Below are 21,673 nucleotides of genomic sequence, written 5' to 3'. Positions count from 1 at the left end.
TCGAGAGCCCCATCGATATGCCCTCACCTGCAATCTTCCCCGAGGTAGACGTCAACTAGAGTCCCTCGGCAGGCCAAACGACGGCGGCTCGGTGATGGTGCTCTACGGCAGGTACGGCCATGAGGGCAAGAGCAAGGTCGCTGAAGTTGTTCACGAGGTTGATCCCCGACGCGTCGGTCTGGTGGTCGGAGGACTTATTCGGCTCCAAGGCCAAATGTCTGAACTCGGAGCCAGTGATGCACCTGCCCTCGGAGCGCTTCCTGATTTGCGAAGAGTGCGACATCAAGCATGGCTTTTCCTACTGCTTGATGTGAACGTTGACTGTAGACTCATATGGACGGCTTCCCCTACAAAAACATCAAGGGCCGAACATCCGGGCCTCCGGTCACGATGAAGGGCGGGCGAACGGGTTTCTTGTCGCACAGCGCTCTCGTCATCACTGACCACATCCCGTTCAATGACAAGGCCTCGATCACGAACAACATCAGAGGAGGCTCGTGATTTACCTCATGGACAATGAAATGTCGGACCTCACGCCCCTCTCGCCGTACAAGCTCACCAAGACCGTCGTGGTGAAGTTTGTCTCGATGGAAATCGCGGTGTTTGAGTCCAGTCTGAGGTGCGTGCCAACCAGCCCGGCCATCACGATCTACAGTTTCTCCAGAAGGGAAGTGAACAAGATCACGGCTGGGCTCATGCACGGCCGGTCAAGCGATGAGTCGCAGTGCAGGAGCGCAACGTGGGTGATGGTAGTGAGGTGCGGAATGGACACCAAGACTGTGGTCACCGCGTCGGAGGCTATATCGCCAGACATCATGATAATAAATGAGATGGGGACGGGCTACTCGCAAGGCTTTAGGGCCCACAAGATAAGTTACACCGAGCACGGGAAGAACTTGACAGAAAACTCGAAGTAGGAGAGGAAGCAAGTAGCGGAAATGCAGGCGCTCCCGGACTACATCTACGCGTCGAGCCGCCAGATGATGCAGACAGAGATGTACAACGTCGGGTAGATCGAAAGATACCCCCACGAAAACGAGCGTCCCGACAACGGTAGTTCCAATATAGATCCGCCGCTGTCTGGATAACAACGAGATAAACACGTGAAGCCATCAACTACTACATCCGCTGGAATAACATCCAGAACGGCGACATGTCGACTCCCTCCAAAAGGAATAACGCCACCCCGACCATGGTCAACCCCAAAGCCAAGAGTCCCATCTCGATGAGGAACGACGATGACATCGCAGAACAAATGGAGAAGAACGCCAACCTCGCGGATAACGACAAGCACACTGAACGAGAGGACTGACCTCGACGTTCCCAACTCTAGGGACAAGGGCCAGAATGATGATGACGACCAAAAGGACGATGAAGAGTTCATAGACCCAAACGCGGGCAAGCACGACATTCTCGGCTTGAACGAGGTAGCCCAGAACATATCGGACGACTCCAAGAAGAGGCTCTCCATCTTACACGCTCAGTTGATGACCGCCTCGACCAGCCTGCGCAATAATGTCTGGTCCCAGAAGTTCAACTAAAAGGTCAAGACTATGTTCCAGAAGTCGGGAACCCCAACTGGGGGCTCTTCTAGACCGGTGACGACGTCGAGAAGGAGGCGCAGAACCTGTCCTCAGTCCTAGTCTCGGGAAAGCAGCTCTTGAAGGAGACCAGCAAGTTGCCATCTCCATGTTGAAGGGTCAGGATTTGAGGAGTGGTCAGTCGACGTACAAGAGCAGCGGCCCGTTCGGCATCGCCAGGACACGCAGTTCGCCCAGCTCGTCGATCCCACCGGCAAGGCCATCTCCCAGCAGTCGATAGCTTTCGGCAACATCGAGAATTGCAGCGATGGGATGACCGAGTGGAAGCCGCTCACGAACAAAATTGCCAGAATCGACTGGAAGAAGAGGTACATGAAGATGGCGCTTACCGCCGACGTGATGGAAAAGAGTACCTACGACGAGTTCATGTTGGTGATCGAGGAGTACACGAAGGCGCTGAAGAACTCGGCGGGCTGGACGGAGATCTTCGTCAGCCATACTGAGGGCCTCTTCACCATGTTGAAGGGTGAGTACGGCGTCTACGTCAAGGAGACGGTCCCGGTCGCCCCTTGCTCAAGAGGGACGACGGCATGAGCATGAAGCAGTGGATCTACCACACGACCTCCACCAAGGCCAACAATAGAGACGACGCCGAAAAGCCCACCTTGGTCGTGGAGGAAATGATCACCCCCAGGCCGGTCGAGATGAAGAGGAGCGTAAACAGCGTGGCCGCCTCGGGGGTTAGTGAGACTACCGTCGGTAGCTCGAGGTAGAACATGAGCAAGAATATCATTATCAACTGCGTCCAGAATGCTGCCATCGAAGCGGGCGTGGAATCGGTCGTGCCGTTCTCCAACGTGAATATGAAGATGAGACTCCTCAACGGCAGGTAGTTCGCCCTGTTGCAGTCAGGTCTCATCAAGAAGTGGAGGAAGACGTTGTCTCACATGACGAAGGTGGACTACATCGTGCAGAACCTCTTGACCATCATGGACCTTAGGGACGAGTCGTCGATCGCCGAGATGGGCGAGCCGTTGGCAGAAGCTTTGAACAACTTCGACGCCGAGGCCGAGAGGTTCTTCTCCTTGTTCGAAAACTAGGACAACACGACCTGCTTCGTCTAGTTGCCCTGGTTTCAGGCAAGGACGAAGATGTAGACGGAGATGTTGCGGTTCGTGACGACCGTCATGCACGATATGGGAATGTTGATAAATTCGGTGTTGCTCAAGTCGAACTTCAGGCGAGAAATAGGAGACCACTGCAATGCAGGCGTAGCTCTTGGTGCTGTCCTAGTTGTTGAGGTTGCGTGCGCGCTAGTCGACGAAGTAGATGATGCGGTAGATGCAGATGTTGTAGGCGGTGAACCAGGGCGAGCAACCAGGAGGCGGTGCCATCTCCATGTTGAAGAAACTCGTCCGTGTAGTCGTGGATCTTGATATAGGACCTCGCGTCGGTGAACCTGTCCCTCATGGTGCACTTGGGCTTGTCAAGGTTGAGGCCCACGATCTCCTTGTAGTCGTTGAGGTGGATAGAGAGCCCCCTGTACACGCCGGGCAAGGTCTGAAAGGCGGATATCATGATGTTCGTCAACGCGGTGTCGTCGCTCTCGGCGTCGTGGTGCATGTGTTTGACACAAGGGCGTGTTTGTCCCTCAAGGCCGTCAACTTGGCGCAGATCCTCTTCCCCTTCAGCACCTTGAACATCGCCAACGAGTCGGCCAACATGACGTCGGGCATGGGGATGTCGTTCTTTATCATGGTCCTGATGAGGTGCAGGTGGTCGAAGCAGCAGCAGAAGTGGGCGATGAGCGCGATCTGCGGATCCTTCCTGGCGCTGGTCGTGTGCTTGGATCTGACCCCCTCGATCCACAATCACGAAGCTGATCATTGCGGCGGCGGCGGTCTCTGCCAACATGTTCCAGAGGGTTGGCGTGAAGTTCCTCGGGCTGGCGTTGGTGCTGACACTGGTCCTGTCGCGATGCCTCCGTGTCGAATCAAGCAGTCAATTGTGCTATTCCCATGGAAAAAGGGAAAAAGAAAAATCAACTCAAGCGATACTTTGGTGCATTGTGGCCAGCGTCGTGGATTATTTCACGTCACGTGTGAGTCACATGCATGGCACGTGAGCCTGCGGGCCGACGTTCGCTCCAGCGACCGTCTTCCCGTCCCATCCCGTCCAGCCTCAAGTAAGTGACGGTCGCTCCATAACTCTATCTCTTAAACGGGCAGAATAAGTAATCCTTCCCCCACATTAAGGCTCATAGTACCTTTACAATAGGTCTTAATGAGATTCTTAAGTAAATAAATATAATACGCTATATAATATAATATAGCTACCCTTATAATCTAGTTATAGATATCTTATTATACTTAATAAGTATATATTTAATATTTAATATTCTAAAAGAGTAAAACTCTATTTTATTAAACTTTATAATATATATAATAATATATTAAATAGCTTTATCCTTAAGGTTAAAGAAAGTAAAATCTTAATAAGAGATATTAATTTATAAGAAATTATCCCTTTTATTTATAAGATTATATTATAAACTTTATTTTTTTATATATTTATTTATTTAAAATATTATTTTATATTTTCTATTTTATATTAATCTCTATTATAATTATTTTTAATATAATTTTAAGCTTCAACTTCCTTTAGTTTCTTAATACTTTAAAATATAATATCTCTTTTTATTTAAATTATATTAATAATATCTTTTTTATATATTATATTAATAAAAATACTATAATAAATATTATTATTTAAATCTTTTTTAATAATAATATTAAGTTAATAGTTTCTATAGATATATTAAGTATAATAAAGCTTAAGTTAATTCTTATTATTAAATAATAGCTTTAATATAGGAAAGGTAATATATAAATGAGATCCTTAAAGATTGACTTATCCTCTTAGTATGCCCTGATTTACTTAATTACTCCGTCGTTACTAAGCTGAATGTAGTAGCAAATAGCGACGGTCTTGCCCTTGTTCGACTTACTGGCGAATTCTGAACAGCACCTTTAAGGCCGGCATGGTTTGGACACTTCAACAACCCCGACATGGTCGTGCGGGACCGGCAATCAGCTACGGTTGATGTGTAGATACACCCGCGCCTCGAGCACTGCACGAACTCGGGCGCTTGCTCTGCGTCGTGGGCGTCATGCAGAACACCTAGTCTCTTTCGATCACGAAGTCCTTGGACCACATCTTCCTCTACGTCTCGTCGACAGCAAAGTAGGTCTCTAGTCTCAGCACTTTGTTCTGGCCGTCGCTAATCTCCGTGTTGTAGTTCTTGTTGGCGAGGCGGTTGAAGTCTTTCCGGGAGAAGAGAAGCTTGAGGTTTGACAAGTGCTACAAGGTCTGCTGCCACGCGGACTACGAGGTGTCGAAGGCATACGACAAGATGGACGAGACCATCTTCTGCAGCGATGCGAGAATTGAGAGCGCGACCGTCATCTTGAACAGCGACTCCGCTTTGTCGCTGGATGACCCGAAGGAGTTCTTGAAGCGCAAGATCACGCACCGCACCATCGAGAGCAGCGAATTGGACAACAGTGTCAACAAGTTGGAGAATCTCAGGACGGGCTTCCACGCCGCGATGATGGGCCGGAGCCACAAGAGAACGATTACCGTGCCCAAGTTGAGCTATTCCGGCCTCGCCCCGCCGCCCAACATTGGGGACGACATCTACAAGGGTGCCTCCCTTCTCAGCAGCGAGATCGACGACAGCGTCAGCATCAACTCTGAGCACAAAAGCGGCATCTCAATCTTCTCGGTGCACTGCAACATGATGGCGAACAACTCGACGACATTGAACTGGGTGCACAGGCCCTTCACGACCACGGCGATCTCCGGCTGACCCAACAAGAAGACCGTCTGGGCGAAGGCGCTGGCCTTGATCCTCGCCGCCTGCGTGAGGTTCTACATCTCGAAGACGGGGGCCGAGAACGTCACGATCGACCAGGTTGCCTTGGCGAAGAGGTGCTCCCACTTAGTGGCCAGGCTCCACGACATTTCGAACCGCAAGCTGGAGGCAGTGAAGAGCGACGTGATCAAGTACATGTCGAAGCGGATCGCGAGGACGGAGAAGGACTAGTTTGCCGCGTGCAACGCTGAAGCGTGGGCGGAGGCGATGGAGTACCAGGACGACAAAGACGTTATGGCGGCGATCGACACATTGGTCAGGAACACCAGGAAGGTTCCGGAGGCCATGGGGTACCCCTCCTCACACAAAATACCGCACATCAGGATCCCAATCGTATCGAAGAGATAGTCGGGTCTGTTCTTCAAGATCGCCTCCACCGTTAAGGTCCCTCTGAAGCCCACGAGATACGACGTTTTGTGCGAATGCTTGAGGTGCGGGCCCTTACTCTACTACGTGGCCGACAGGTACGGGAGTGCCGACATGGCCGCCACGAGTGAGATGGGCCTAGCCTGCGACCAGAAAACCCTCTTCGACAAGAAGAAACTGGAGACGGTCCTGCACTGCGGCGTCAACGCTTCTGCGACAACTGCAGCCTGAAGAGCTCCTCCACAACTGCATCTCCATGTAATTCTCGGAGTTATCAAAGACTTCTCGCATTTAGCGACAGCCACCAAGTTGGAGAAGTCCAGATACAACGCAAACTCAATCCTGACGTTGAAGATGACGGTGGGGAAGAGAAGAAACAATACGTGGATCAACAGTTGCCTGCGACGGTTGGGGTATATCTGCCGTCAAAGGGTTCAAAGTTGCGGCCTTGGGTGCTGTTTGGCAGATTTCACACCACCGAGAACTGCTGTTTCCGTGGAACCGCTGCCCTAGAGGCCGCCTGCAGACTGGAGGATCTGCTGTAAGCGGTTTGATTACGATGTGCCGTGCTGGGCATTGTTGGAAACGGCTCGTTTTGGGAGCTGTGGGTTGGAACATACCAATCCAGAAACGCACGAGCGGCCGTGAACGGGAGGAAGTGCCAGTTGACTTTCTCCTATCCGGGACGAATTGTCGAGACGGGCGATGAGCTAAAGTGGTGTTGTCTCTACCTTCCCGGGTTAGAAGTGTCCTAGGGAGCCTCAGGTTGACGAGGCTTCTTTCCAGGAGGCGCAGTCTTGCAATTTCGATCTTGTGATGGCTTCCATCGTTGCAGGCTGAAGGTCAATGCCACGTTTGTCACGCTAGGCATCCTGCCGTTTCGTTGAGCTGGAGTAAGCGACCAGTGTGCCTCTCGACGGGCCAACCGCGTTGCTCGACCCCTGAAATCGAAGATACTCTTGAGTTCTTGTTCTGAGCAGTATGCCTGGCTTGAAGCGCCTAGTAAACAGCAACGACAATGAGGTTTCGCGTAGTGCTATCGCCTTCTCCGTTGCGTGGCCTCAGGGCTCGCGAAATCCTCCGCAGTGTCTCGGTTGTTCTCTTGGGGGAGGATGTGGGAGGATCCAGGTCGGCGGGACCGAGGAAGATGAGGCAGTCCCGGTCGTCGATACTCTCATTGACTGCGCGTACAATTAGGAAGACAAGGTGCTGCTCTGGTGGCCTGGTCCGGGGTCAAGAGCGCAGCTGACCACACATGACCGCCGTCAAGGCATGCCATGTCAGCAGCCCTCGGCTGTGTGCCAACGCAACATCTGTTTATTCTTGTTATCGGGACCAGGAAATGCACGGGGATCCAGATGGCACGACTGACGTGCTGATTCTGGATCAGAGGGTCAAGGAGGTCTGGCATTGGGTATCAGGTTGACTTGGTCTATGTGTCGAAGTAGATGTCGCCGCCGTCATTGGCTTCGATCGTGTCTCAATGCAGGGCGCCTTGTGTTGAAAGGGGCTTCTTGTTGCTGCTTGAATAATTGGAGAATCAACGTTTGTGGCTGTTGCTTTATCAGGAAGTTCAGTGACAATGTCTCTCGCAGAACGTAATAAAACACAACATAGTTGTTGCAGGTTGCCCATCTCCGCATGGTTTATTCATGTCGTTTAGACCCTGGATAATCTATTAAGTTTGTGATCAGCGAGATAACTTCACATCTTCTGTTTTCAGAAGGGTTATCTTGCTCATCTGTCCCGCGATATCGTGATCATCTTGGCTGCCAGTCCCAGTTGGGAACAACCGAGAAGAAAACGATGAAAAGGTAGATATTGAATCTCATTCTCCGAATGTCCTTGCTTTTGATTGTTCTTCTCGTTCTTCATGGCTCCCGTGAGACCCCTTAGTCCAAGGTCAACATGAGGGTGGGACCCAAGAAACCTCTTTCGTCTGAGTAGCCACATTTCCCATCGTATGTGGTAATTTCTCAGGGACACATCAGCTGGGTTGAAAAGAGCACAGTTCTAAGTACCCAATGCGTTCGCTATGTTAATTCTGGGGCTAGGCATGGAAGGGAGCGGCCAGTCTTGCTTTATAGTCCTTACAGGGATATCACAAGTAGCTCTATCTCCTTGAGAATAGTATCAAGGTTCGGATAAAATGACATGTATGGAATGAAGTCAGAACTGCCCGAAACCATTACATCTACAGTTTCCTGGATGAACTTCAACAAGGGACTCTGGCGTCTGCTTTGGCAACCCAGCTTTGCTCCGGAGGGATCTTGACACGTAATGGGACTGTTCACCGCAGCCACTAGGATCCCGGTACTCTTAAAGCGACGAAAGAATCTGGAAGCTGATCCCATTACCATAGCAGGTTGATTTCTAGAGTCGGCGCGGAATTCTATCTTGTTGACGGAATGTAAAATACCTTGTTATGCTTGGTGTCAACTCGCATTAAGCAGACCCTCTGAGATCAATGCTGGGCCCGAGAAGGCCAAATGGCCGAGAGAAAATACAAGGCAGTGCGGGCTCGAGTACCAGAATGCCTTACCAGCCGTTTCCCATGTACAAGTCGCGAGTGATTTGTTCCCGCCGCCAAATTCATTGAAGTGAAGACGTGACCACATTAATCCATGTTCAACGGAGTCCTATTGGCTGGGTCAGTTAATACTGCAACCTTCTGGGCCGAAAGGCTCTGAACCTGCTCATGTTCCGGATCCCTCGGACTCTTGCGCGGATGACAACTCCTGAATTTGTCACTTAAAACAACTCAGCCGGATTCAATGGTCCCATTAGTTTCAAGACCACACGGCTTTCGAGATTTCTTGATGTCCGAAGACACGATTTCATGAGGTCGCATCCAAGATGTATCAGACACGTCACCGCTATTGACCTTTCAAGAGCGGCCCAGCACCATGTTGGGGCACGATATGCCTCGGCAAAAGGCGAAAGTCATGGGGCCCTTTCGTCCCGGACCCAAAGCAATACAAAGCGAAGTTCCTTCTGCCATAGACCTGCGCCATGCTCAACGCCCGTATGGGCTCTCCTGACCTTTGCAAGTCCGACCAGAGCTGAGAGTTCACATGAAGGTCTCGTTATGCCTCGCGCTATATCTCCCTTGACTATCTTGTATATATTTTGTGTAAAGCTGGAACGACTGCAATGGTTCTCAGTATATAGATACGATAAGTTCAACTCCTTACAAATGGAGACGGTTCTCTACCAGTCCAGGCCCCTCCATTTCGCGGAGATGCCGTATTTGGTTATCTATGATGCTTGGCATTGCTAGAACAACTCATCAACATCAAGGTTGATTCTATCTAGCGAGAGTAGCTTCTTTCATGGTTTCTTAAGCCCGAGGATGCAGTCTTTTGTGTGGGGATGCTCAAAACTCCAGGAAGCGGCCGGGAAATGGGTTGAAGAAGACGGTGGCAGCCAGGTTGTGTGCATCTCGGTTGAACGTGATCAGAGACATCTCTTGCAACGAAGCATGGAGATCACAGCATGACCAGCTTGCCCAGCCTGGTTTGCGGCGCAGCCGTGTCTCCTGTCATCAAATTCTTACCATGCTACAACTGATACGAGAGCTTTCATTAGGAAATTCATAGACGCAACCACAGAACATACAAAAGTCTCCAAGCCTGGGTTTCGTTACTACCTGACGTTGACGAGGGAAGTTCGACGCAAGAACCCGGAACGTTCATATTGCGTGGCATCACATCCCAGAATTACCAGCGCCCAAGTCCCGAGATTTCGGATCCTGATGAGCTGGCCCGTTGGGCCGGGAGCCGCACGGGAGTGTATGAGTACTCGAGTCTAGCACACGCTGTCTGAGGCCTATCGGATAATCTGTGAGAGGAATGGTGTCGGCATCAGCATGGCGTCGCCAGACTTCCATGAAAGGGTCCGACCCTTACATCTTGTGACGAAATTGTCTCTCAGATTTCACCAGGTTCCACTCTCAACTATAATGAATAGTAGCACTTATCAGTTTGCTCTCCCTAACATAAGTGATACGCCTCTCCAGGAGAACCAAACCCTGACGCTGTTGAGCCCGCAGCAGTGGAAGCCTTGGGTACACATTAGCTCGCCTTCAACATTCTCTCTTCCCCCAAAGTCTCTTTCTACGAGAAGCTTGCAAGATCGCCAAGTAGCTAAACAGGACCTACTGCCCTCTCGCGCAAGTTGTATTCAAAGAGATCTTTCACCCACATGAAACAACTTCGTTCCGAAGAACCCTCCACTTACGACTAACCAAGAATCGCGAAGAACTCTTCGATCCGCGCCGAAAAGATCAAGAAAAGTCTCGAAACACTGGAGTCTTCCTCGGCGCAAGCCAATGAGCCCATCCGAACGGAGCAGACTTACGCCGTGGCCTCGACGTCCCCCGTGTCTTGGTTAAGAGCGCCCTCAACCACCCCCTCTCCTCCAACACAGTACCTGCGGCCGAGGCTTCCACGCTGCCTAACTCGGCTTGGAAACCCACAGGCTGTCTTCTCCAGAGCCTTTTTGTTGGCCCTGGAAGTCTCCTTTGGTCGACCGGCTCCTTGCTTTTGTCGCTCTTCGTGGGGTTCATCATCTCTCCCACAAAGTTCGAAAGCCAGGATTATGGGCACCGTAAGTCTAAGCTCCAGTCTTGGGGTTCCTGCTGTGACCCAGTGAATTCTGGTAAAGTTTGCCGTCTTGAAAGTGTTTAAAGAGTGTAAGTGGATTGCACGTGAGGCCTTTCGGTGAGACAACCAAGTCAAGCAAAGACCTTATCGCATTTCTTGTATACGTCGACAGTCAATGACGACATCGGCGAGTCTTCCGCAAAGTCCCACTATCTCATGCAAATAGCGCCACCCCAGATCAAGATGGGCGTGGCGACCAGCCAAATATGTTGGGGCGCATTAAGGAATTAATTTCAGCCTGGAAAACCTCGCCATTAATGGTGAGAGGGTTTATGACTGTGTCATCTCCTCATGTGCAGGGGAGCGAGCTAAACAACTGGGCAATGTCTGCAAAGGCCAACCTTTGCACTAATGCCGAGGTTGGGTCATTCCCCGATCCTGGAGAGAGCCTGAGTACATGGCTTTCCAAAGACTTAGGCAGATTTGCAGGGTATGAGCTAGATGACCTGCATAATAGCCCGCGTTTCTGCTGTAGACTGGAGTCCTGAGTGATCCTTGGAGAGTTGGAGAAGAGCAGCCGGAACCGATGAAGACTGGCCTGCCATTCTCTTGACCCTAGAATGTAGTTGAGCTTATTGAAACCGATTGAATGATGATTTCCATGAAGTCTGAACCGGCTGTGGAGGCTTAAGACGAAGTCGATTGACCTGGATATCCAGGCGCCTCATCTTCAACGGCAACGAGATAAACATAACTAGTAATAGAGCTTACGTCCCGCACCAGGGCCTACCCTTTGGTGCCGCCACGATCCCTCCAGCCAATGGCGGTGGCGGTATCATCAAGGGACATTTCGAGAAGTTCGTCACTAGACTCCTGCCCTTGACCCCCTCTTGTAGCTTGATTGACGGGTAAAGCTGCAACAGTAATGGGGTGTAGGATGCTTGGATTGCGTAGACTACTGGTACTGCGTGGAGAAGGTACAAGTAGGGACCTGTCGGGTCACGTGCCCCATGGCAAAAGCAGTCTGAAGACGAACCTCGGTCAAGTACACCTCCGAAGCATATACGTACGACCTCGTCATGCAGAACACCGATGTAAACGGGTTCCAGACAGTCATTCAGGCGGAGCCACAAGAGGGCAACCTTGGTGTCCTCGGTGGCGGCCACTTTATGATTGCCGGAGGTCCGGTTGGTGTAAGTATTTGTACCTGTTTATTTTCGAATAGGATGTGAGCCGACCAGCAACCGGGATGTCCACAACTACCTGACGACCCCGGCCTCGTGGCCCCACCACGAGTTGATCGACGGCACTTGGTGGATCTGGCAGTTGCAAGACCCGAAGACCCGTCTTTCGGCTGTGTCAGGCTCGACTAGGATGATGAGATTCTTCGGGGCACCCAATGAAACAATAAAGAGGATGCTCACCTGCCTGTGAATGCGCCCAAGGTGAGTCTGGGGGACTTGCCTGATGCGATGATTGTGCCATTCTATTATTTCTTCGGCTGAAGAATATTCATTTTGACTTGGTCCTGTAGCAAGAAAGTTGTTTACAATTTGACAACCACGATGAACCTTATGTAAAATCGCAATAGATATGACTTCCTCACTGTCCAAAGAAACGATCTTGAAGTTGCAAAGAGCTGGAAAGTAGTGCAATTACTTTTCTTCGAAAGAGCACTAAGCAGGTTTTGTCGCAAGATACTGAACAGCTGGCTCACAAAGACCAGAAAAGCTCGACGGCCCAATGCTCTTTCAAAACAACGTGACATGACAATTGAGGCCACCCAGGTGTCCGCTCTCCATCATTCCATATCTCCCTCACGTATTCCGAGAACCGGCCATACTATGAGAATGTTCCCCTTGGGATTCTCACTTCATCCACTGAGCCACCGCAGACACCATAGCTTCATCGAACGTTTCTCCGAGCCGTCGCCTGTGTTTATGTTTCCTGAAGCAACACTGGACGCTACCGGAATATCTACGACGTCGACGATCCCACCCGCTTGGTCGCGCACCGCCCGCGACTTCGTGAAGCGGAGATGGCCGATGCAGCCTTCGTCAAACTTGGAAAATCCCGGCTTCCTGATGACCTCGTCCCTGTCGACCTGTCGAGCTCTCGCGTCGTCATTCCTGATAGCCATTTCTGCTGCCACGTAAGCGGCCGCTCGCGCCGCCGTAGCCGCCGCCGTAGACATCCTCGATGCCGATATTCGCGATATCGTTCTTCTTCGCGAGACTCTCGACGGGAGGCAACCTTTTCCAGCCAGAGTAGAGGACTATCTTGGTGATGTTCCCATCTTTCTTGTAGTAGGCCTCTTGTTGAACCGGTTGAGCTCGAGCCCATTTCCCTCCCCAAGCCAGCCATGGTGGTCAAGGATGAGGCTGGACGAGTTTGCCTTGCTGATGTCCGGCACGTAGAGGTCCCAATAGCGGGAGGGGAGGGCAGGATTAACTCGTAGATCTGGGCAGCGTCCCTGGTGTCCAACGCGTACTTCCAGCTGCGCTCGGTAAGGTCGGCCATGGCTCCGCCTGTCGCATCCCTTGCCTTTTCAGCCGCATCAAGCCGGTGCACTGATTCGGGGGGCTCCTCCTAGGAAAACCTCTTCTCGCGTAGAGCTCCAGTGAAACTGTCTTCCATGTCGGTGGTGTCTGTGAAAGTGGTATGCACCTTCGTTCGAGTATCTCAGGAGTTTCCTCTTCGAACATTCTGTCTCCGGAGCTTGATTCAGGCTGCCTTTGCGGCAAAAACGGCGGCCCTGTATTCGTTCATGGTATAATCGAGGTTGTTGAAGTGATACGGGAATGAATCATCCCTAGTACCGGAGATGTACTCGCGTCGAGTGTCGCGTAAGTGTAGTATAGCGATGTGAAGTGCTTCGAGCGACGCAAAGTACGGCAGTGACGAGACAGGCGCCTCAGCGGACGTGGTTGAGAAGGTGGGAGAGATGTCACCCAGGTGGTTCACCAGGCTCTGGAAGTTCAGTGTCGCAGCACATCCTTGTTGACTTCGCTCAGGAAGTTCTCGACTCCGCTGAACGAGCTGGTAGGGAAGACGTTCAGCCTTGCGGCAGCGTTCCTGTTGATGGCGTCGTCGATGAAGTGTCTGACGCGGAGATCGAACGCCGGCCGCATCGCCTTGTTGTCCCTCTTGCTAGGCCGGACCAGGGTCGCAACGTCGCTGAGAATCCCATCGATTTCTGGAACAAGTTCGAAGCGACTAGTGACTACCATCTGGAACAATCGACGGGCGCTTGCGTCGTCGATCTGCTGCTTGGTGAGGGTGTCTGCGATCCAGTCCATGACATGCAGCAAAACATTCGTCCTGAAGAGACTGTCACGATCGTCGCGGACACATGCAGTTAATTGGTCCAACGGCTGGTCCTGCGACTCCAAGAAGTGTATGTGGGACGTCAAGGGCGGGGCCTGACGTGCGATGCGGGCGGTGGCCTGGCCACACCTTGATATCCTTGCACACGCTGAAGAGGACATAGTGATTTGCGACATGGAGACAGTCGAGACTGGTTCCGCGGAGGGCGTGGGTGGGGACGAGGGCTTTGGTCTTGCTCTTGGGTGCGCTATCCTCGACACAGAAGGTCCTGGACCCCTGCACAGGTTGCTGGCTCTCCGTCGCGCTCTGTCCAGCATGGGAGAGTTCGAAAGCAAACTTGTCCTTGTTCGTAGACTTCGCGAACCAGAGCTAGAGGAAATGGGCAATGGCAGGCCAGTTGACAAACATGTTGACGTTCTTCGGTACTGCGAATCCGTGCCACCGCTCTCCGTCATGCGGATGTACCTCAACGGCGTGGAAAGCCTTGTTGCGGAGCTTCCTCAACTTGCGAAGACGGGAACAAGGAGCAAGGATCTGACCAAGATGACGCCCTCTGACGGGTCGAAGGTAGGCCCTAGGATAGTTCTTGTCGAAACCCCTCCTTATCGTTGGACTCGAGTCTGACCATACTGTTGGGATCGGGTGGCCGTCAGCTTCCGCCCGCTCACCAACTTCCAACAGACCTAGAAGGTGGATGACGTGGCCCAATTTCTGCATGCCCTTGTCCTGTTCCACGACACTGAGATTGGACTTCCGGCGGTTGGTCCTCGAAAAGCCGTTGGCGGCGCGCGCAGACAGAAGCCTCTCGAAGACTGACCTGCCGACGGTCGCTGTCAGGTCTTCGAGGGTCGACGCGAACTTGTCGTCAACGATACAATCGTGGGTTTCGGTCTCGACCGCGCTCGTGTCCACGATGGGGTGGCAGAAGAATCCGCCGAAGATTGCCACGCAGCTACGCCGCTGCCTCCATCCTAGCGTCGGCAGAGTCGCTACTTCTGAGGGAGGCGTCAGCAGCGTGGACCTGACTCCTGACTGCAATGATATCGTCGTAGGTGGTCTTGTCGCGGATGAGGGAAACTCGGAGGGTCATGCCGCTCGAGTTGTCGGTGCTAAGACCTGCAGTTGCAGTAACGGTGATGGGGGATCGGTATTGACTGGGCAAGATTGCAGACAGGACCTTAGCGGCATTGCTCTTGACGCTCCGGATGTTGGACGCCGCATCGCAGATGATGGGGCTGAAGTGGGACATGCCGGCAATCCGCAGACCTGCTCGGTGGCCGTTCGCCATATTGAGGGCAATGTCGGACGTCCACTCGTTTTTCCAGTTCGTGTCGCTGCTGATTCGCCCAACGGAGAGGGGTAGGACGACGGTGGCGGGGTTCATCGGATAGTCTGCTGCGTCGACCGTGTCAAGGAAGTATTCTACCCCGTCAGCTCGATGTGTTGGCCTCGTCCGCGTCTTGGCTGGTACGTGATACAGTCGTTCATCGGATAAATCGAAGTCGACACACACGGAGTGAACGAGGTTCGTAGGCCTGTTGTGGCCAATGTCCGGGATGGCAACGCAGTCGGCGAAGCGGACGAAGGTGCGAGCTCCGTCGGCCCGTCGCAGGCCCGCGAGGACCACCTTCGGCTCGAAGAAGGCTCCAGCATCTCGCATAGCCTGGGCCACCGACACGCTTGGGAGGGGGACATTCTCGAGACCATCGTCGCGGCCGAGGGACTGGCGGCAGCAGCTTTTGCCGTTGGGCCGTCCACCTCAGAGGCGTACCGGATGCAAAAGGCACGTTCTGGCAGCGGTAACGGCCGGATGCTGAGGCGTGGCTTTGCGGGGTCTTGTTGACAAGGTTGGCGGTGATGACGACGAGACGGTGTCGTCTGCCGACGCCCATCGGATGTACCAGGATCGCGCTGATGTCGCCGCTTCCGCCCGTCACGGGCCTGAAAATGTAATGCTTGTCGAAGAGTTGAACAGGACGTGGGGATCGTTTTGCGCCCGGTGCCTGGTGGCAGTGCTCAGGATGTTTGGTCGTGTGAGTTCTGTCGTGGCCACGGAAGGTGTAAGGCTGCAATCGCTTAGTATCGCTGTCTGCCATTTAGCGCAAATTTTTGACGTTGTTGTGGGTGGCCTCGCCTCGGAACTCTTTGGCGGCGTCGTTCAGGTTGCCTTCGTCAAGACGGGACAGGAGTGGACTGACCGGCGGTGTCAGTGAGATTGTTTTCCTAGAGCGAGGCCCTGCCACGGAATGTGCGCAGTACTGAAGTGGCAGGAGCGAAACCACTTTTACCTGAGGTAGGCACATAGGCAAAGCGCAAGGTCCTTGTTTACTATCCGTACGGATCGGAACTGGCTTCAGACCATCGAAACCAGGCTCGCGATCTTGACGTACGAAAATACGTCGATCCGACCGTCAACCCAGCAGCTGATGCCCTTCCTGCCATGCCCGCGCGGCCCGAAGCGCCCACGCCGTCGCGCTTGCCAAACCGTACGGCGCCCTCCGGCCGTACAGGCGGAGTCACTGCGAGATTGATCCGCCGACAACCTCAAGATCTACACGCAGCTACGCGCCATCCACGCCACGGACCTCGCTGAATACAACCACGCTGCCAAAGGCCTTGAGGAGGTCCGCGAATATCCTGCGGGCTTCGTCTCCCAAGCCTACTTTGATGCGTACTTTCCGCGCGACTCCTTGGCGACCTGGCTCCCGCTCCAAAACAACCATGTCTCTCCCTCGAACTCCAAGATACGCCTCACCATCATCGAGAAGCTCGTCTCCCAGGCCAACGATGCCATTTGGGAGGACGTCCCCCAGCTTGGACAGCTTTTGGGGGAGTATGAACAGCTCTACCTCTCGTCGCTACGCGTGCCGGGCTGCGGGAAGTTCGTGGTAGCTCTCGCCCCAACTCGTGGATGACTGTGTGCTGACCCATGAAGCAGATACTAGCTGAAGCAAACTATCTTCACCCTTGCAACATCGTCGCCGAGATACACCGAGTCATACCCGACTATTCCAATCGATCCACAACCAGCATGAAGCGCAGACGAGTCGCGAGCGCTGAAGAAGAAGACGACTGGCCTCCTCAGTTTACGGTATGCGGTCGCCATCACGAGCTCGCTGAGTGCCAATACGTCTTGGGCGGCCCAGATGGATGGAAGGGAAACCGGGATGCGCATATCGAGCGCAAACGTACTACCGAATCCGACGTGGGTCGTGACATCGCCAAACTCTACGAGGAGAAGCCCGTTTGGCTTCGCTCTGCTTCGGCGAGAGTACGAGTACGGCTTCGAGTGGCTATGAGGGAGGGCCCCTTAGTCTCCTCGCCACAACACGGGGCAGAGTCGCTGGCCGCGCGGAAAGGTACGGGGCAGGCGCTGGCGATCGTGGAACTCTCGGGATACCGCACGAACGTCTCCATGAGGCTCTAAGAGTGGCGCGTCACTTTTCCATTCATGAGGAGGTCGTAATGAGGGCGATGGCGGTCTCCGACCGGCGTAAGGTCCACACGAGGAGCCCGAAGGAGTCCGTACGAAGAGCCCGAATCGGTGTTGCTGCTGGTTGTCCACCCCCTCAGCCGCTCTCCCTGGCTGCAATCAACACCCTGAGCCAGCTCCGCGAGCTACGTCTCCAGAATACCAAGGCGTCCGACAAGAAACGCGAGGGCCTAGAGGCGCAGGCTGCGTGGGACGCCCCAGAGGTGAGGTTGCCGGCGTACCGGAAACGCGTGGACCAGCTGCAGCCTCGTTGCAGCTGGAGTCATGGATCACCGAGAACGCCGGTCCCTGATCCACTCGTGGACAAGGTCGAGAACGTCTTGATGACTTTGCGGGACCATGAGGCATAGCTGGCGGTGGTGATCCCGGAAGCTATTGCGAGCGCTGCGGTGTTGAGGCAGCGCAGCTGGGAGCATCTTGTGCTGGCGAGTGGCACCGGCGAGAGGGACTGAGCGTGGCGCGGCTTGCGAGAGATCGGGATTAGAGTTGTCTTGGAGTACTTGCGGGAATGAATGCTATCTGACGCTTGTCACATACATGTCTGCCGGAACAACAGCTCCCTGTCAACCTTTGTCATGACATAAAGTAAACCTCTATCAGCCTGTTTGGAGACGTCTATACCCCTCCGCCATCTCCTCCTTTCCTGCGGCTTCAACTGCTCCGTGTACCTGCGGCGGTTAATGTCCTTGATGGCCTGGATGTCAACGGCGGGACCCGCGGCGGGTGCGGTACTTCAAGCCCCGGCGGCCGATGCGCAACCACCACCATCAAGCCCGGTCAGTTTCCTCCCGCCTTAACCATCAAGCCCGGTCTGTCGCCTTCCGCCTTCTTCATGATGACGAGCCCGTGCGTGGTATCCCGAGACGATGCCGGCATGGGTGCTCGGCGGCACGGTCGAAAATTCCAGCGCAGCGGTTACAGCGGCGGCGAGAGCAGACGAGAATGTCGGCTGGCGCGGTCCGGGCTGTAGAGGCAGAGGCGGAGGAACAGGAGGCTCGAGGATGTTTGTCTTTGTCTGATCGGGGAAATTCATCGTCGTCGCACGATCGGGGACCACGTCGTTGGCAGGTAGTTTGTCGACGGTGATATCAGTACGGACGGTATTTGACTCTGGAAACTAACTCGGGCTTTATCACCATTGCATTAAATGGAAGAATGTCTCTTAAAGAGGTCAACGTACGCTTCCTCTTCGCCTAGATCTCTCTCCACTACTTAAGGATCTTAGCCCAGTGATCCTTCGCCTTGGAGTGCGGCCACGATGTGAAGAATTCTATATGATCCTTCAACTGGAGCTTCTCCTCCGTATTCGAGAACAAGACGCTGTCGGTATTGTCGGCTCGTTGCTGGTCGCCGCTTTGTTAAATGGATCTACCCACTTCGCGTCGCCGAGATTGCCGGCGTTAAGTATTATGATAAGCGCTTAGTATGTCGTCTTGTTGGTGTCCTGGAGGTGCTCTAGATACATTGGACAGGGGCATCTGCGCGCATCCCAGTCGACGTGAGGAGCCATGGTGTGCGGTAGACCTTTGGGACAGGACACCTTATATGCAGCTGGCAGGAAGGAGATACTTGCAATGGGGATGGAAGACTGTCACGAGATTAGCGACAGAGATGGGTATCTGCATGACGGAGCGAGTTCTTTCCCTCCGATCACACATGCCACAAGAATGCCTGCTCCATGAAGGTATTCGACACGCATGACAGTCGTGGGGCTGGAATCTCCAAACATGCGATTAAGTGAATTGGAATACATGAACATGACCTATCCAGCAGCAGTTCCCCGCATTCCCAAGTTCGCCGGCACTCGAAAGCTGGCAGTTGCGTAAGGACCAGTCATGACGAGATGGTCCAATTGCTGCGTCACCATGTGAACATCCCCAGCGCCGCGCTTGACTACATCGCCATCAATGACGATAAGGGCATCCCATAACGCAACGAGGCCGCGCTGAGCCTCTCTGAGACGGTCCAATAGCTCCTGTCTGCCTAGTCTGTCCTCCCCTGTCTCCCCTGCCCTGGCTGCTGCACCTCACATGCCTGTTCCCAACAGAACGATTGCAGCTCCTGCCGAAGCGGTGGCACGCTGTGCATTCGACGGCCCGTAACGACGGCATTGTGTTGGATCGAATCGAGAACACTGATTCTGCCGGACTCGCGCTCCGGGATCAGGACCAACTGAACTTCCGTGACTCGAGCGACACAGCCATCCACTCGTTGAAATAAGCCGTTATCTTGTTGTCGGCACCAGGTGAATCGAGCGACACTGCCATCCAGTCGTTGAACTGGGCCTCGGTAGTCTTATTGCCGGCATCACTTGGCTTGTTTTGATTTTGTTGAGCACTAGGGAAATCGAGCGACATAGCTATCCACTCGTTAAACTAGGCCTCAGTAATCTTATTGCCGGCATCACTTGGCTTATTTTGATTTTGTTAAGCACCAGGGAAATCAAGCGACATAGCTATCCACTTGTTGAACTGGGCCTCAGTAGTCTTATTGCCGGCATCACTTGGCTTGTTTTGATTTTGTTGAGCACCAGGGAAATCGAGCGACACAGCCATCCACTCGTTGAACTGGGCCTCAGTAGTCTTATTGCCGGCATCACTTGGCTTATTTTGATTTTGTTAAGCACTAGGGAAATCAAGCAACATAGCTATCCACTTATTGAACTAGGCCTCAGTAATCTTATTGCCGGCATCACTTGGCTTGTTTTGATTTTGTTGAGCACCAGGGAAATCGAGCGATACAGCCATCCACTCGTTGAACTGGGCCTCGGTAATCTTGTTGCCGGTATCACTTGGCTTATTATAATGTTGTTGAGCATATTTGCCTCGAGCGGCAATCTTGTTGCCGGTATTGTTTGACTTGACAGCGGTGTCAAGACTCTCGCCGCTTACATCGAGCAGGTCAACATTAGCCATGTTTTCTTCCGCCTGGCGGGGGAGGCATCTTCGGCTGTGGGGTTTCTAGCGGAGAGAGAAGCGCGCCAACCGGCACAGCCTAAGAAGGAGTACGAAGCGGCGGCAAATCAGACCCGGTTGATGGCGGCGGTGGCGGTGGCGGTGGCGGCGGTGACTGCGGTCTTCCAGGAACCCGGGGAGACTGTTTGCCTGGTCATTGACCCATTCCACCGCAATCGCCAGTGTCGTAGGTCAGACGCCGGCGAGAGACATGAGCAACCCCCGCAGACTCTGACGTATGGACAGCCGACCGCCCATCATGAAGGTCGGGGGCCGGGTGAAAGCCAAAGGTAGCTTCACCAATACCACGCTTGTGAGGCTGGAGTTGCAGCGTTGGCCGAAAGGTAGACGTCGACATGCCACTCGAGGGGATGGATGGTCAGAAGGAGATAGGAGGCGTAGTGCTGGTGCAAAAATCCGTTGCGAACAGGCCACTGGACGGCGACCTCATAGACTCGTGCGGCTTGGCTGGTGCGGGCGTGGGTAGTATGCGAAGTGTCGGTTCAAAGGTTGGCGTGTAGACGCACCTGACGACCGGTTCGTTTCACTCGAGGGCTGCACCGGAGCAGGGCCTCGAACGGTCGGTCCAACGGTCGACGTAGACCAGTCGCTCGAGATAGGCAAGGCGCAAGGAGGTCTCTGGTACTGGGGAAGGCAAAAAGAGGTTCCCGTTAGTCCCCAGGACGGCACATCAGCCCTGTCATCTCCAGCTGCAAATAGCGCCTCGAGAACCTCTCGCCCTTCGCATTCTTCTGCTGTGACGAGTAACGGCGGTCGGATGTCTCCAGTCCATGACGGCATCGTCCAACCATACATCCACGGGAGGCACACAACAGTGCGCATTTCGCCTCGCTGGAGGGCGTCGTTCTTCACCGACTCGTCAATGAGGCTGCCGAGTTTGGGCACGATGCGGTGGTTCTCGAGGAATGGACAGTCGCTTTCTTCGTGGACGCAATCGAGCTTCGTCGGCAGGCTGTTGAGTTCGAGGTATTGATATGTGCGGGAGTCGAGCTTGTGGGTTGCCAAATGGGTGTCCATTGACCGGATGGCCCCGAGGCACCATGGGATCTTCTCATTATTGCTAGTACGGAAGTGGTCGAGGCTCATTTTCTCACGAACCTGTGATCACCCAGTCAGTACAAACGAAAAGCAGACCAGAGCACAAGTAGGGCGCAGCATTACCCTGGTGGTGTTGTCTCGACACATAATGTCGGCACAGAACGAGAGCAAAAGAGATTGGCAACTTCCGCGACGGGTTGTTGCCTTGCAACCTCACAGGCTCTGAAGGAGGGTTGTGAGAGGAGTTGCTGTGATTGGCCTGTAGGCAAGGTATGATGAAGTTGTGATCCAGAGGGTTGCTGCTGTTGGGCGAGAGGAAGCGGGGATGGCGGAAGAAAAGCCTTAGAGCGTGTCGACAAACGAGGGGAGAGCGTCGGCCAAGCCGTCTTCTGATT

The 21,673-nt window shown here is 53.4% G+C and overlaps 6 protein-coding genes across 6 annotated transcripts; 3 read left to right on the top strand and 3 right to left on the bottom strand.

Moving 5' to 3' along the window:
* Window positions 1-521: 521 nt before the first annotated feature.
* CkaCkLH20_01997 (uncharacterized protein) lies at window positions 522-2,641 on the top strand (the record flags this gene model as incomplete). Its single annotated transcript, XM_038884716.1, has 5 exons — window positions 522-619; window positions 1,334-1,517; window positions 1,761-2,096; window positions 2,144-2,281; window positions 2,435-2,641. The coding sequence occupies 5 exons, from the start codon at window positions 522-524 to the stop codon at window positions 2,639-2,641; spliced, it is 963 nt and encodes a 320-aa protein (XP_038750416.1).
* Window positions 2,642-2,676: 35 nt separating this feature from the next.
* On the bottom strand, window positions 2,677-3,164 carry CkaCkLH20_01996 (uncharacterized protein; the record flags this gene model as incomplete). The annotated part of the gene is made up of 2 exons (XM_038884715.1): window positions 2,677-2,854; window positions 2,920-3,164. The coding sequence occupies 2 exons, from the start codon at window positions 3,162-3,164 to the stop codon at window positions 2,677-2,679; spliced, it is 423 nt and encodes a 140-aa protein (XP_038750415.1).
* A 42-nt stretch (window positions 3,165-3,206) lies between these two features.
* Window positions 3,207-5,646, top strand: CkaCkLH20_01995 (uncharacterized protein; the record flags this gene model as incomplete). Its single annotated transcript, XM_038884714.1, has 3 exons — window positions 3,207-3,476; window positions 4,840-5,370; window positions 5,422-5,646. 3 exons carry the CDS (start codon window positions 3,207-3,209, stop codon window positions 5,644-5,646), a joined length of 1,026 nt encoding a protein of 341 aa, XP_038750414.1.
* Window positions 5,647-13,423: 7,777 nt separating this feature from the next.
* CkaCkLH20_01994 (uncharacterized protein) lies at window positions 13,424-15,982 on the bottom strand (the record flags this gene model as incomplete). Its single annotated transcript, XM_038884713.1, has 6 exons — window positions 13,424-13,766; window positions 13,918-14,141; window positions 14,238-14,673; window positions 14,729-15,495; window positions 15,560-15,838; window positions 15,887-15,982. 6 exons carry the CDS (start codon window positions 15,980-15,982, stop codon window positions 13,424-13,426), a joined length of 2,145 nt encoding a protein of 714 aa, XP_038750413.1.
* A 216-nt stretch (window positions 15,983-16,198) lies between these two features.
* On the top strand, window positions 16,199-17,615 carry CkaCkLH20_01993 (uncharacterized protein; the record flags this gene model as incomplete). The annotated part of the gene is made up of 4 exons (XM_038884712.1): window positions 16,199-16,258; window positions 16,322-16,657; window positions 16,711-17,131; window positions 17,203-17,615. The coding sequence occupies 4 exons, from the start codon at window positions 16,199-16,201 to the stop codon at window positions 17,613-17,615; spliced, it is 1,230 nt and encodes a 409-aa protein (XP_038750412.1).
* Window positions 17,616-19,928: 2,313 nt separating this feature from the next.
* CkaCkLH20_01992 (uncharacterized protein) lies at window positions 19,929-21,326 on the bottom strand (the record flags this gene model as incomplete). Its single annotated transcript, XM_038884711.1, has 3 exons — window positions 19,929-20,225; window positions 20,294-20,361; window positions 20,747-21,326. The coding sequence occupies 3 exons, from the start codon at window positions 21,324-21,326 to the stop codon at window positions 19,929-19,931; spliced, it is 945 nt and encodes a 314-aa protein (XP_038750411.1).
* Between the last annotated feature and the right edge of the window lie 347 nt (window positions 21,327-21,673).

This window comes from Colletotrichum karsti (genome assembly GCF_011947395.1).
Source record: "Colletotrichum karsti strain CkLH20 chromosome Unknown Scaffold4, whole genome shotgun sequence".
NCBI classification, from domain to species: domain Eukaryota; kingdom Fungi; phylum Ascomycota; class Sordariomycetes; order Glomerellales; family Glomerellaceae; genus Colletotrichum; species Colletotrichum karsti.
This window is presented reverse-complemented; position numbering and strand designations above follow the sequence as displayed.